The sequence below is a fragment of the Ranitomeya imitator genome, chromosome 2 (assembly GCF_032444005.1).
Source record: "Ranitomeya imitator isolate aRanImi1 chromosome 2, aRanImi1.pri, whole genome shotgun sequence".
NCBI classification, from domain to species: Eukaryota; Metazoa; Chordata; class Amphibia; order Anura; family Dendrobatidae; genus Ranitomeya; species Ranitomeya imitator.
This window is the reverse complement of record NC_091283.1, coordinates 449,633,790-449,647,720: the sequence shown is the minus strand read 5'-3', so window position 1 is coordinate 449,647,720 and position 13,931 is coordinate 449,633,790. Positions and strand designations below refer to the sequence as shown.

General features: G+C 44.1%; 1 protein-coding gene across 6 annotated transcripts in view; it reads right to left on the bottom strand.

The window, feature by feature from the left end:
• RTEL1 (regulator of telomere elongation helicase 1) overlaps positions 1–13,931 on the bottom strand; it is a 201,596-nt gene that overhangs the window by 10,752 nt on the left and 176,913 nt on the right. For 4 of the 6 annotated variants that reach the window (XM_069751061.1, XM_069751063.1, XM_069751066.1 and 1 more), the window contains 2 exons: positions 12,873–13,094; positions 12,626–12,718 (listed from right to left, as the gene is read on the bottom strand). In XM_069751061.1, the coding sequence (XP_069607162.1) occupies positions 12,626–12,718; positions 12,873–13,094 (315 nt within the window). The remainder of the gene's footprint in view (positions 1–12,625; positions 12,719–12,872; positions 13,095–13,931) is intronic. The other 2 variants (XM_069751062.1, XM_069751064.1) reach the window with 1 other exon arrangement.

Below are 13,931 nucleotides of genomic sequence, written 5' to 3'. Positions count from 1 at the left end.
ACCGTTCTTCTTTGGCAAACTGCTCCAGGTCCCTGATATTTGAAGGGTGCCTTCTCCAAACTGTCATTTTTAGATCTCTCCACAGGTGTTCTATGGGATTCAGGTCTGGACTCATTGCTGGCCACCTTAGAAGTCTCCAGTGCTTTTTCTCAAACCATTTTCTAGTTCTTTTTGAAGTGTATTTTGGGTCATTGTCCTGCTGGAAGACCCATGACCTCTGAGGGAGACCCAGCTTTCTCACACTGGGCCCTACATTATGCTGCAAAATTTGTGGGTAGTCTTCAGACTTCATAATGCTATGCACATGGTCAAGCAGTCCAGTGCCAGAGGCAGCAAAGCAACCCCAAAACATCAGGGAACCTCCGCCATGTTTGACTGTAGGGACCGTGTTCTTTTCTTTCAATGCCTCTTTTTTTCTCCTGTAAACTCTATGTTGATGCCTTTGCCCAAAAAGCTCTACTTTTGTCTCATCTGACCAGAGAACATTCTTCCAAAACGTTTTAGGCTCTTTCAGGTAAGTTTTGGCAAACTCCAGCCTGGCTTTTTTTATGTCTCGGGGTAAGAAGTGGGGTCTTCCTGGGTCTCCTACCATACAGTCCCTTTTCATTCAGATGCCGACGGATAGTACGGGTTGACACTGTTGTACCCTTGGACTGCAGGGCAGCTTGAACTTGTTTGGATGTTAGTCGAGGTTCTTTATCCAACATCCGCACAATCTTGCGTTGAAATCTCTTGTCAATTTTTCTTTTCCGTCCACATCTAGGGAGGTTAGCCACAGTGCCATGGGCTTTAAACTTCTTAATGACACTGCACACGGTAGACACAGGAACATTCAGGTCTTTGGAGATGGACTTGTAGCCTTGAGATTGCTCATGCTTCCTCACAATTTGGTTTCTCAAGTCCTCAGACAGTTCTTTGGTCTTCTTTCTTTTCTCCATGCTCAATGTGGTACACACAAGGACACAGGACAGAGGTTGAGTCAACTTTAATCCATGTCAACTGGCTGCAAGTGTGATTTAGTTATTGCCAACACCTGTTAGGTGCCACAGGTAAGTTACAGGTGCTGTTAATTACACAAATTAGAGAAGAATCACATGATTTTTCGAACAGTGCCAATACTTTTGTCCACCCCCTTTTTATGTTTGGTGTGGAATTATATCCAATTTGGCTTTAGGACCATTCTTTTTGTGTTTTTTTATTTAAGACAAATTAAATGAAGATAATAATACCAAATAATTTATGTTTGCAATCATTTTTAGGAAGAAAATGAGTATTATCTGACAGAATTGCAGGGGTGTCAATACGTTTGGCCATGACTGTATATGTTCCGACCCAATGGATAGGGATGAACATCTTGGTCGCCTCAGAAAGACCTTTTTGAAATCAGTGCTACCATCCAAGAATAATTGAAAACCAGATCACAAGAGCCACCAGAATATCAAGGAATCACCTGCTACATTACAAAGCTAAAGAAGAAAATAACCTGGTGCCTCTAGTAGTTACTTACAATCCAAATCTGGAGGTGCTAAGGGGAGCTGCACGGAAATTACAACCTTTACTACAAATAGATTCCGGCTTACAATCCATTTTTCCAGACCCCCCCACTACTGTGATTTAGGCAGCCCCCAAATCTAAGAAGCATCATTGTCAGAAGCTCCCTGTCCTTTCCAACAGCTGCAGGAACCTTTCCTTGCAACCAGAAAAAATGTAAAACCTGTCCATTTATAATGACCACGGACAAGATAAAGATCCCCAGCTCACATCAGGAATACAAGATACCAGGTACTTTCAGCTGCGACACTTCTAATGTGGTGTACCTAATTATTTGTACTAAATGTCCAACTGGGGGTCTGTATGTTGGGGAGACAGGGTAAAAACTGAGAACAAGGATGAATTCTCATCGCCATAAAATAAAAGAAAAAAGAATGGATCTACCTGTGGCCAAACATTTTTGTATGGCTGATCATAGCACTATGGATCTGAAATTACTTGTATTGAAAGGTGGCTTGGGAGTATAAACTTATGACGACCTTTGACACACTTAGTGCAGGAATGAATGTGTCGCATGGATTTATGTCTTTTTACATCAAGTAAGGAATTTGCACTTCAGACCATGTGGGGTCATCATAACAAAACCAGACCCCAATCAGAGGACAACAAAACATTCACTCCTAATCTAGGAACTTTCCAATACTTATGGACACAACTGTTTATCACTTATCACTCTCCCATAATAACAGTTCTGTGCGGTGTATAAATGTGATTCTTCAGAATTTGCTTTAGTCTGTGCCTGATGAAGAGACCTGAGTAGTCTCGAAAGCTTGCAATTTGTTACCATCTTTTCAGTTAGCCATTAAAAGATATCAACCACTGAAGGCTCTCAATTCTAAATATTTTTCTATCTACTGGCTAACACGGTACCAAGATGTTTATCTTTCCTGTAATCCTATAATGAAAATATCTGCAGTAATTGTGTATTATTGGATGTATTGCAGGTACTTTTCTACAGCTGGATATACAGTAGAAACTTTGCATGCACAAAAAAGGCAGACTTAACCTCAATTTTTGCCAAACATCAGTTTTTGTGACGTGAAAAAGCACTGCAGATGCCAACTGATGGCAAACACCCTACAAAGTGGATCTTTTGTGCTGGATTTCTTTAAATATGCAGCTGAAAAGTTGATGATCAATGGAAACCCAAGCAAGATAATGGTAGAGATCAATCTGTGATTTTATTCTTATCACTTATAGCATTTGAGATGATGACTTACCTACCATGAACGACCAGAAGTTCCTAAATGTACATATTCATGATAAACAAAGCAGTCCAGCTACATATTACTTGTACTGCATACATAGGATAAGGCCTCATTCACATGTCCAGTTTTCTCATCAGAGTGCTCGTACTCGCACCCATGAGATTCTATTGGGCTGTGCACATGTCCGATTTTTTTCCTTGCACCAAGTGGTCCGTTGACATGTCCGTTGACATGTCTGATTTTGACCCAATATAGGGTTGGATCGAAATCGCCAATGCAAGTCTATGGGTCCATGAAAAAAAAAAGAATGGTCTGTTCTCGGATGACATCTGAGTGCAGTATGATTTTCACGGACTATCAGAATGGAAAAGGTGGAGTTTTTTTTTTTATTTCTCCATGTACGAGAAAAAATGGATGACCCTAGGACTACACTCTGATCAGAATAATAGGAGCATTTTCCTCGTCTTTGAAAAAATTGGACGTGTGAATGAGTCCTAACAGGAAGTATAGAAATAATCCAGCGACTAGTCAGAACACAGTGCAATTTCTCAGCAATATTATAAATGCATACATGCCACCCACTCTAATGATACATTAAAGTAAATGTTTCAGTAGAAAATGACATATACTGTTTAACCCTTCATGACCCAGCCTATTTTGACCTTAATGACCTGGCCATTTTTTGCAATTCTGACCACTGTCCCTTTATGAGGTAATAACTCAGGAATGCTTCAACGGATCCTAGCGATTCTGAGATTGTTTTTTCGAGACATATTGGGCTTCATGTTAGTGGTAAATTTAGGTCAATAATTTTTGCGTTTATTTGTAAAAAAAAAAAAAAAAAAAAAAATCGGAAATTTGGCAAAAATTTAGAAAATTTCGCAATTTTCAAATTTAGAATTTTTCTTTTGTTAAACCAGAGAGTTATGTGACACAAAATAGTTAATAAATAACATTTCCCACATGTCTACTTTACATCAGAACAATTTTGGAAACAATTTTTTTTTTGCTAGGAAGTTTTAAGGGTTAAAATTTGACCAGCAATTTCTCATTTTTACAACAAAATTTACAAACCATTTTTTTTAGGGTCCACCTCACATTTGAAGTCAGTTTGAGGGGTCTATATGGCTGAAAATACCCAAAAGTGACACCATTCTAAAAAACTGCACCCCTCAAGGTGCTCAAAACCACATTAAAGAAGTTTATTAACCCCTCAGGTGCTTCACAGCAGCAGAAGCAACATGGAAGGAAAAGATGAACATTTAACTTTTTAGTCACAAAATGATCTTTTAGCAACAATTTTTTTTATTTTTCCAAGGGTAAAAGGAGAAACTGGACCCCGAAAGATATTGTACAATTTGTCAACGCTCTGCATTTTACCTGCGGATTTCCAGTGTTTTTTGTGCGGATTTCACCTTCGGATTCCTATTGAGGAACAGGTGTAAAACGCTGCGGAATCCGCACAAAGAATTGAGATGCCGAGGAAAATACAACGCAGCGTTTCCGTGCGGTATTTTCCGCACCATGGGCACAGCGGATTTGGTTTTCCATAGGTTTACATGGTACTGTAAACGTGATGGAAAACTGCTACGAATTTGCAGCAACCCATCCGCTGCGGATTCGCAGCCAAATCCGCATCATGTGCACATAGCCTAATTCTAACCCTAAGTCTAACCCTAACCACAACCCTAATGCTAACCCTAACCCTAGCTCTAACCCTAACCCTTCTTCTAGCCCTAACCCTAGCGCTAACCCTAACCCTAGTTCTAACCCTAGTTCTAGCCCTAACCCTACTTCTTGCCCTAGCCCTAACCCTAGTTCTAACCCTAACCCTAGTGGAAAAATAAAAGTAAATATATTTCTTTATTTTATTATTGTCCCTACCTATGAGAGTAATAAAGGGGGGGGGTTATTCATTATTTTTTTTATTTTGATTGCTGTGATAGAACCTATCACAGCGATCAAAATGTACCTGTAATGAATCTGCCGGCCGGCAGATTCGGCGGGCGCACTGCGCATGCGCCCGCCATTTTGGAAATGGCGGCGCCCATGGAGAAGACAGACGGACACCGGGAGGGACACCGGAGCTCAGTAAGTATGCGGGGGTGGGATCGAACAGCGGGGAGATCGAACTGCGGGGGGAGCGGACAGGAGGACGGAGGGGAGCAACAGGTACCACTCCCCCTGTCCCTGCAGGTCGAGTGAAATTACAGTTAACCCTTTCACCCGACCTGCAGGAGCGCGATCCGACCATGACGCATATGCTGCGTCACAGGTCAGATTGGCAAAGGTTTTCATGACGCATACGCTGCGTCAAAGGTAGGGAAGGAGTTAAATAAGGTTTGTTTGTTAAATGTATTTTTAAACATTTTTTGGTAAAGATTTTTTTCCTCATTTACGATCTTTGTTAAAAATTTGAAATCTTTTCATTTTCACACTGGTCACTGAGCCTATTTACGGCTAAGTTCACACTGGGAGTTTTTGCTGCTTTTTTTTCTGCAGCAAAACCTGAGTGCTTGGCAGGAAAGAAGCAGCGGCAAAATAGCAGGTTTTGCTGCGTTTTTCATGCTTTTTCTTTCAATTCAATGCGTGGAAACCGCTGAAAGAGGTGACATGCTCTATGTTAAAAAAAAAACAAGCAAAGCACAAAATACCGATGACAAAAAAAAAACAAGCTGTGTGCATGAGATTTCTGAAATCCCATAGATATAGCTGCTACTGTAAAATGCAGCTGAAAATTTGCACTAAAACACGCATAAAAAAATGTAACAAAAACGCCCAGTGTGAACTCTAACTTCCTGTTTCAGGAAATTTGCATGTAAATTATCAGCAATGAATTGACTCCGACTATATCTTTTGGATTGTATTGAAACATCTAATGAGCATGTGCAAAAGTAATTGTCAGTGGTTCTGATATCAGCTGCTGTGATTGGTGGATCCTGTGTTATCAGCTGTATATATTAGCAGTGTTATTTGTTATGACCTGGTGGTGAGGACAATAATGGACCTGGTGGTTAAGAGCACATGGAATGACCTGATAGTTACTAATAATACAGGACAAGCTCTGAGACGTGGGAACTCTGCTGACCGCAATCCCTAATCCTATCACACACATTAGAAATAGCCGTGGAGCTCTCCTGACGCTCCCTAGGCGCCTCGTCACAGCCTACGGAACTAGCTAGCCCTAAAGATAGAAAAATAAAGCCTACCTTGCCTCAGAGAAATTCCCCAAAGGAACAGGCAGCCCCCCACATATAATGACTGTGAGTAAAGATGAAAATTACAAACACAGAGATGAAATAGATTTAGCAAAGTGAGGCCCGACTTACTGAACAGACAGAGGATAGGAAAGGTAACTTTGCGGTCAGCACAAAAAACTACAAAAAGACCACGCAGAGGGCGTAAAAAGACCCTCCGCACCGACTCACGGTGCGGAGGCGCTCCCTCTGCGTCCCAGAGCTTCCAGCAAGCAAGACAAAAATCAAAATAGCAAGCTGGACAGAAAAATAGCAAACAGAGAAAAACAAGCAGGAACTTAGCTTCTGCTGGGAAGACAGGTCACAAGAACGATCCAGGAGCGAACTAGACCAATACTGGAACATTGACAGGTGGCATGGAGCAATGATCTAGGTGGAGTTAAATAGAGCAGCCAGCTAACGAATTAACCTCGTCACCTGTGGAAGGAACCTCAGAAGCCGCCGCCCCACTCACAACCACCAGAGGAAGCCCATGGACAGAACCAGGCGAAGTACCATTCATAACCACAGGAGGGAGCTTAACAACAGAATTCATAACAGTTATTATTATTATTTATTTATATAGCACCATTAATTCCATGGTGCTTTACATGAGAAAGGAGTTACGTACAGAGTTATAGATATCGTTTACAGTAAACAAATTTACAATGACAGACTGGTACAGAGGGGAGAGGACCCTGTCCTTGCGGACTTATATTCTCTGTGTTATCAGTCATCGTTTTTCTGACTCTGATGATTATGAACCTGCTGAAAACTGTTCCTGAAGGAACAAGAAGCATATGATTTACATAGCTAGTGTGAAAATTGTAAGATTATTTTTTTCTTTATAAAGATTGTAATATGACAAAAAAATTACAAAAAGTACATGTAAGAAAAATCTGATCTAAATAGTCTCTTAAGGAACTATTAGGTTTCTTTAAAGGAAATCGGTCGCCCCAATTTTCACCTATAAGATAAGGCCACCGGAATCAGGGGCTTATCTAAAGCATTCTGGAATGCTGTAGATAAGCCCCCGATGTAACCTGAAAGATAAGAAAAACAAGTTAGATTATACTCACCCAGGGGCGGTCCGGTCCGATGGGCGTCGCGGTCCGACGCCTCCTATCTTCTTACGATGTCGTCCTCTTTTCTTCCTTCCGCGGCTTCTGCGCAGGTGTACTTTATCTGCCCTATTGAGGGCAGCGTAAAGTACTGTAGTGCGCAGGCACCGGGAAAGGTCAGAGAGGCCCAGTGCCTGCACACTGCAGTACTTTGCTCTGCCCTCAACAGGGCAGACACAGTACGCCTGTGCAGGAGCCGCGACAGGAAGAAAAGAAGAGGACGTCATCGTATGAAGATGAGCAGACCCGGATCACGATGCCCATCAGACCGGACCGGGACCGCCCCTGGGTGAGTATAATATATTATCTTATCTTGCAGGTTACATTGGCGGTGGCCGCATCTTATAGGCGAAAGTTGGGGTGACAAATTCCCTTTAACGTAAAAGTCATTAATAAAACACCATATTGTTCTATTGTTTAGGTCTTGATTACAGTGCTGATTATGATCTTAATATTAATATATTTTTTATGTTGGTGGGAGATGATTTTCTTGCACAAAGATGCAAATCCCTGGCGTAGCTAGGGCTAAAAAATTTAATTACAACAATCTGAAACTGCCACTAGAGGGAGCCTATGAGCAAACTGCATATTGTTTACATAGTGAAGCCATAAGTAAATCAGTATGCAGTGAGCTCCCTCTAGTGGTGACTGTAGGCAGACAGGATTTTTTCATGTAACCTTTGGTGAAGAGAATTTGGCGCTCTGTATTCAGGAAAAAAAAAAAAACTTTAGTGTGCAGTGTTTTCTCTTAGACTTTCTGTAGATCTATGCAGAGATACATGAAAGTGATAAAGGAAGACATCAGTTGTCACCCTTTACCACCAATTATTATCATTCTAAAAGACTGGCAGACTTTTATAAGCAAATCAAAGAATTATCTGGAAGAACAGATGAGGAAATGTATATGGAAACTCAGAAGAGTATTTTCTCTCTAAACTGATGGATGTACGAGATACATACCCTGTGGTCCCGGGTCAGAAACTGGCGAATCCCCGCAGGCACAGCCGTGTGCTGGGGGGATTGCCAAGTCTGCAGTCACACAAAGAGACTGCAGACTAATTGGTTTGGACAGGAAAACCCTTTTAAAGGGAAATATAATTAACCAATGCCAAAACCTTCCAGCAGACTTCTTATTAATTTCCTGAGAATCTGAGCTGAGCACTACAGTCAGTTAATGGGGGCAGGGAACACGTTTCCTCAATCACTATGAAATTACATTAGTTTCCAGAGAACTTCTAGTGAATTGTAGCGCACAAGGACGCTCATGTGGTGTCCTGACGTGGCATCAGCATGGATATTCAATAAAACAGAGGTCCAGACTAGTGATGAGCGAGTGTGCTCGTTACTCGGGTTTTCCGAGCATGCTCGGGTGTTCTCCAAGTATTTTGGACGTGCTCATAGATTATGTTTTTGTCTCCGCACCTGAACACATGCAGGGATTGCCTGTGTTAGGGAATCCCCACATGTGATCGTGCTGTATATCAGCCACAAATCATGCAGCTGCGGAGACAAAAACATAATCTACGAGCATGCCCAAAATACTCAGAGACCACCCGGAAAACTCAAGTAACGAGCACACTCGCTCATCACTGGTCCAGACCTACAAACGCACGCTCCATCTGCAACAAACTGACATTTATCCATGACCTCTTCATCACCAACAAACTCTCCTTCCTCGGCCTCACTGAAACCTGGCTCACCCCCTCTGACTCGGCCTCTCCAGCTACGCTCTCCTATGGCGGATTCCACCTCTCTCACACCCCTCGCCCCAGCAACAAACGCGGTGGAGGAGTTGGCTTGCTCCTGTCCGACACCTGCTCCTTCACTCCAATCCCGCTACCACCCTCCGCTACTCTTCCCTCGTTTGAGGTGCACTCTGTCCGCATCTATTCCCCCTCCAACCTCCAGCTGGCTGTCATCTACCGCCCCCCAGAACTAGCCATCTCCACCTTTCTCGACCACTTCACCACCTGGCTACTTCATTTCCTCTCTGTTGACATCCCCACTATCATCATGGGTGATTTCAATGTCCCCATTGACACTTTCACCTCAGCTACCTCTAAACTTTTATCACTGACTGCCTCCTTTGGCCTCACTCAATGGTCCTCTGAGGCCACTCACAAAGATGGCCACACGCTGGACCTCATCTTCACCCGCCTCTGCTCCCTTACTAATCTCACTAACACACCCCTCCCCCTGTCTGACCACAACCTACTGACATTCTCGTCCCTCTCCTCTCCTAGTGTGCAACCCCCACTCCACAAACTCACTCACCCTCGCAGAAATCTCAAACATCTGAACTTACAATCACTCTCTGAGTCCCTTCTCCCTCTCACAGACATAGCTTCCCTTCATGACACAGATGCTGCTGCCACTTTTTATAACACCACAATAACAACAACACTCGATTCGGCCGCCCCACTCATGCATAGTAAAACTCGTACAATTAACAGGCAGCCCTGGCTGACCAGCCTGACCAAAGAATTGAGACGGGCTTCCAGGATTGCTGAGCGGAGATGGAAGCGATCCCACTCTGCCGACCACTTCACTGCATACAAGCAGTCCCTCGCCAGCTTCAAGTCTGCGCTCACTGCCGCAAAACAAACTTACTTCTCATCCCTCATATCCTCCCTGTCCCACAACCCTAAACAGCTTTTCAACACTTTCAATTCTCTACTCCGTCCCCCCGCACCTCCTCCCTCCCCCCTCATTTCTGCTGATGACTTCGCCTCTTTCTTTAAACAGAAGATCGATACGATCAGAGAAAGCTTTGGCCCACAGCGCCCACTGCCCCTCTTAGCTGCTCAACCCTGCTCCTCCAAAACCAGCTTCTCCACCATGACAGAAGATCAGCTCTCCACCCTCCTGTCAAGATCACACCTCACCACCTGCACGCTTGACCCGCTCCCATCCCACCTCATCCCTAACCTTTCCACGGTCTTCATCCCAACCCTAACGCACCTCTTCAACCTCTCACTCACAACAGGTGTCATTCCCTCATCCTTCAAGCATGCCAAGATCACACCCATCCTCAAAAAGCCCTCCCTCGACCCATCCTCTGTGTCTAGCTATCGCCCAATATCTCTTCTCCCTTATGCCTCCAAATTGCTGGAGCAACACGTCCATCTTGAACTGTCCTCCCACTTCTCCTCCTGCTCCCTCTTTGATCGGTTACAATCAGGCTTCCGTTCCCATCACTCAACTGAAACTGCCCTAACTAAAGTCACCAATGACCTACTAACTGCCAGGAGCAAGCGACACTACTCTGTCCTCCTTCTCCTGGACTTGTCTTCTGCCTTTGACACTGTTGACCACTCCCTTTTGCTACAAATCCTCTCATCCCTTGGCATCACAGACTTGGCCCTTTCCTGGATCTCGTCATATCTAACAGACCGAACATTCAGTGTCTCCCTCCCCCACACCACCTCCTCACTTCTCCCCTTGTCAGTCGGTGTTCCTCAAGGCTCTGTTCTAGGACCCCTGCTTTTCTCCATCTACACTTTCGGCCTGGGAGAGCTCATAGAATCCCACGGTATGCAGTACCATCTCTACGCTGACGACACGCAGATCTACCTCTCCGGACCTGACCTCTCCTCCTTGCTTACCAAAATCCCGCACTGTCTGTCTGCCATTTCAGCCTTCTTTTCTGCTCGCTTTCTACAACTGAACATGGACAAAACAGAATTCATCATCTTTCCCCCATCTCACTCTACCCCTCCACCAGACCTATCCATCAATGTCAATGGCTGCTCACTATCCCCAGTCCCACTCGCCCGGTGCCTCGGGGTGATCCTCGACTCTGCCCTCTCTTTCAAGCCACATATCCAAGCCCTTGCCTCCTCCTGTCGTCTCAAACTCAAAAATATTTCCCGGATCCGTGCTTTCCTTGACTGCAACACTGCAAAAACGCTAGTGCATGCCCTTATCATCTCCCGCCTCGACTACTGCAACCTCCTACTCTCTGGACTCCCCTCTAGCACTCTGGCACCACTCCAATCCATCCTACACTCTGCTGCCCGACTAATCCACCTGTCCCCCCGCTATTCCCCAGCCTCTCCCCTGTGTCAAGCCCTTCACTGGCTTCCTATCGCCCAGAGACTCCAGTTCAAAACCCTCACACTGACATACAAAGCCATCCACAACCTGTCTCCTCCATACATCTGTGACATGGTCTCCCGGTACCTACCTACACGCGACCTCCGATCCTCCCAAGACCTCCTTCTCTACTCCCCTCTCATCTCTTCTTCCCATAACCGCATCCAAGACTTCTCCCGTGCTTCCCCCATACTCTGGAACTCTCTACCTCAACACATCAGACTTGCGCCTACCATAGAAACCTTCAAAAAGAACCTAAAGACTCATCTCTTCCGACAAGCCTACAGCCTGCAGTGATCCTCAACCTACTGAACAGCCGCACAGCCAGCTCTTCCCTCTCCTAGTGTATCCTCACCCACCCCCTGCAGACTGTGAGCCCTCGCGGGCAGGGTCCTCCCTCCTTATGTACTCGTGTGCCTTGTTATCTGCTCATGTTTAATGTATTTGTCTATATTTGCCCCGTATTCACATGTAAAGCGCCATGGAATAAATGGCGCTATAAAAATGTATAATAATAATAATAATAACAAACACATATTAAACTGGAAACACTCGTTCTAGAGCTGGGGACCAATCTCAGCTGGCAGAGTCAAGGTAAACTATCTATCTACGCACATGGTCGCAAGAAGATAGAGAACAAAATCTCTATCTTCTCCATTCTGTGAATCTTCAAAAATCAGACTGCACTCAGATGTAATCCGATGATTTCCAAGCACCTACAGACTTAAATAGGTATGTGCCACCTGATTTGCACTCCATAGAATAACATTGGTTCGAGTGCTATCCGATAAAACCTCAGATAGCACTCGTCCGATGTACGCTTGTGTACGCGAGCCCACAATGTATCAGTGCAGGTAGAATGCAGCAGTCTTTATATGAAGAAAGAAGTGGGTGGCACTCACCAGTCTCCTTTATTGAAAAACAGTTAAAACATCTTCATCGGGAGAATGGGAGATGGAGTGCATGAGTGACGATGGCCGTTTTGCGCGGTTGCGCTTCTACAGGTGCCACCCACTTCTTTCTTCATATAAGGACTTTCAGTGTTGTTGCTTTCCTGGTGGGCACCCTAAGTCTCAGGTGTAATTTGCCTGCAGCGTAGCTATGCACCTTACAAACATGTTTGGCCACAGCGGTAACTAGCGGTGCAGATTACTTTCTTTCTTCCTTGGGAGAATGCATCAGTCTGATGACCAGATGGATTATCCCATATAGCATTGTTTAGGCTAAAAACAAAAGTATATTAGAAAGTTGCAGACAGAACATTTTATAATGGAGATCACCACACGATTCACTTTGACATGCACTGGTTTCCATTGGTCACTGTAGCATCAGATAGTGAGATATCACAGTCTAATGCTACTGGGGTTTCAGACCGTAAGAAGAATACTGCACCATATCCGGTACCACAACCCACCTGATTCTGGTGTAAAAGGAAGTAGAGGAGAAGCGGATCTAATCCTTATCTGGGTCCCATTGACCACAGATTGCATTTCTGTTTTTCTGGCAACTAAAAATATAAGCAAAAAAATGTGAAAGGGAAGTGACAGAGGAGACGCTGGTTGCTAGGCTCCCACTGTAGAGACAACTAATACGGCTGCCTCTGCTCTATCTATTGCCCATATCACATTGGTGATACAACCCTTGAGTGACAACATACCCACCTTGTGACTGGTCACTCGGTCCATCTCCACATTGGTCGTCAGGCCCCTCTGGTCCACCTTGCCTACTGATGTCGTCACATACTACAGAGGATGCTAGCGGTTTTGCATCACTACAAGAAGCCTGATTTGCTGTTTTTCTACCCATGCAGCCTTCTCCAGTTAATTCTTCACAAAGCTGGTTAAACTTCTTCTTGTGAGATACTCGGATAAACCTGTGAAATTCTATGTAAAAGAGAAAAATAAGGAGGGTCCAAATTTATCCTTAGAATTTGCCATCAATGTAGGATTGGTTGAGCTTTGCCTCTTGGCTTTCCCGCTAATCCGCTATTTGATTGGCTGCAGCTCTCAGAAGTGCAGTGCCCGGTTTCACCTGCCCAGAGCTGGGTAACCAGCGGGGGTGTAGAACATTAGGCACCCAATCAATCAGAAGTTCCCTTTACAGGGAAAAATGGTAGAAGATCACGCGAGTATTGAGGATGCTCAATGAAGTGTTGGTGATAATCCCAAAACTACCCGCTACTGAAGTCCAATTAAATTTGGTAAATTGGGTCCACCAGATTCTGATATTTCTTTTTCATTTTGGTGCCTCTCCCTCTACCATGTACTCATGTGTACAATGTGGCACTGTCTGAAACTACTACTTTTACAACTAAATCCCTTTGTATGCATTCTGGGATACCTATAGGGAAGTTGGCAATGGGAAGATTCTGCATTCTAATATTTACGCGTCATCATCCTATAAACAGTTGACAGATGAGAACTTGCAAATTACCACAATATCATCAAATTATAGAGAACCTGTCAGCAGGATTGAGCTGAGTAACTTACAGAGTCAGGTCGGCGCTGTTATACTGATTAAAATGATACCTGGTGATGAAATCTGTCTTGTGGTTGTTGTGTAATCTTTATTTTCAGTTTTTAGTTAATGTACAATAGGGGGCAGGTAACAGAGATCAGTGACCTGTCTGATGCCATACAGAAGAATACCTAAGCAGATCACCACACACACAGTCCCGCCTCGGGGCACGAGCATATCATTAACTCAAAAACTGAAAACAA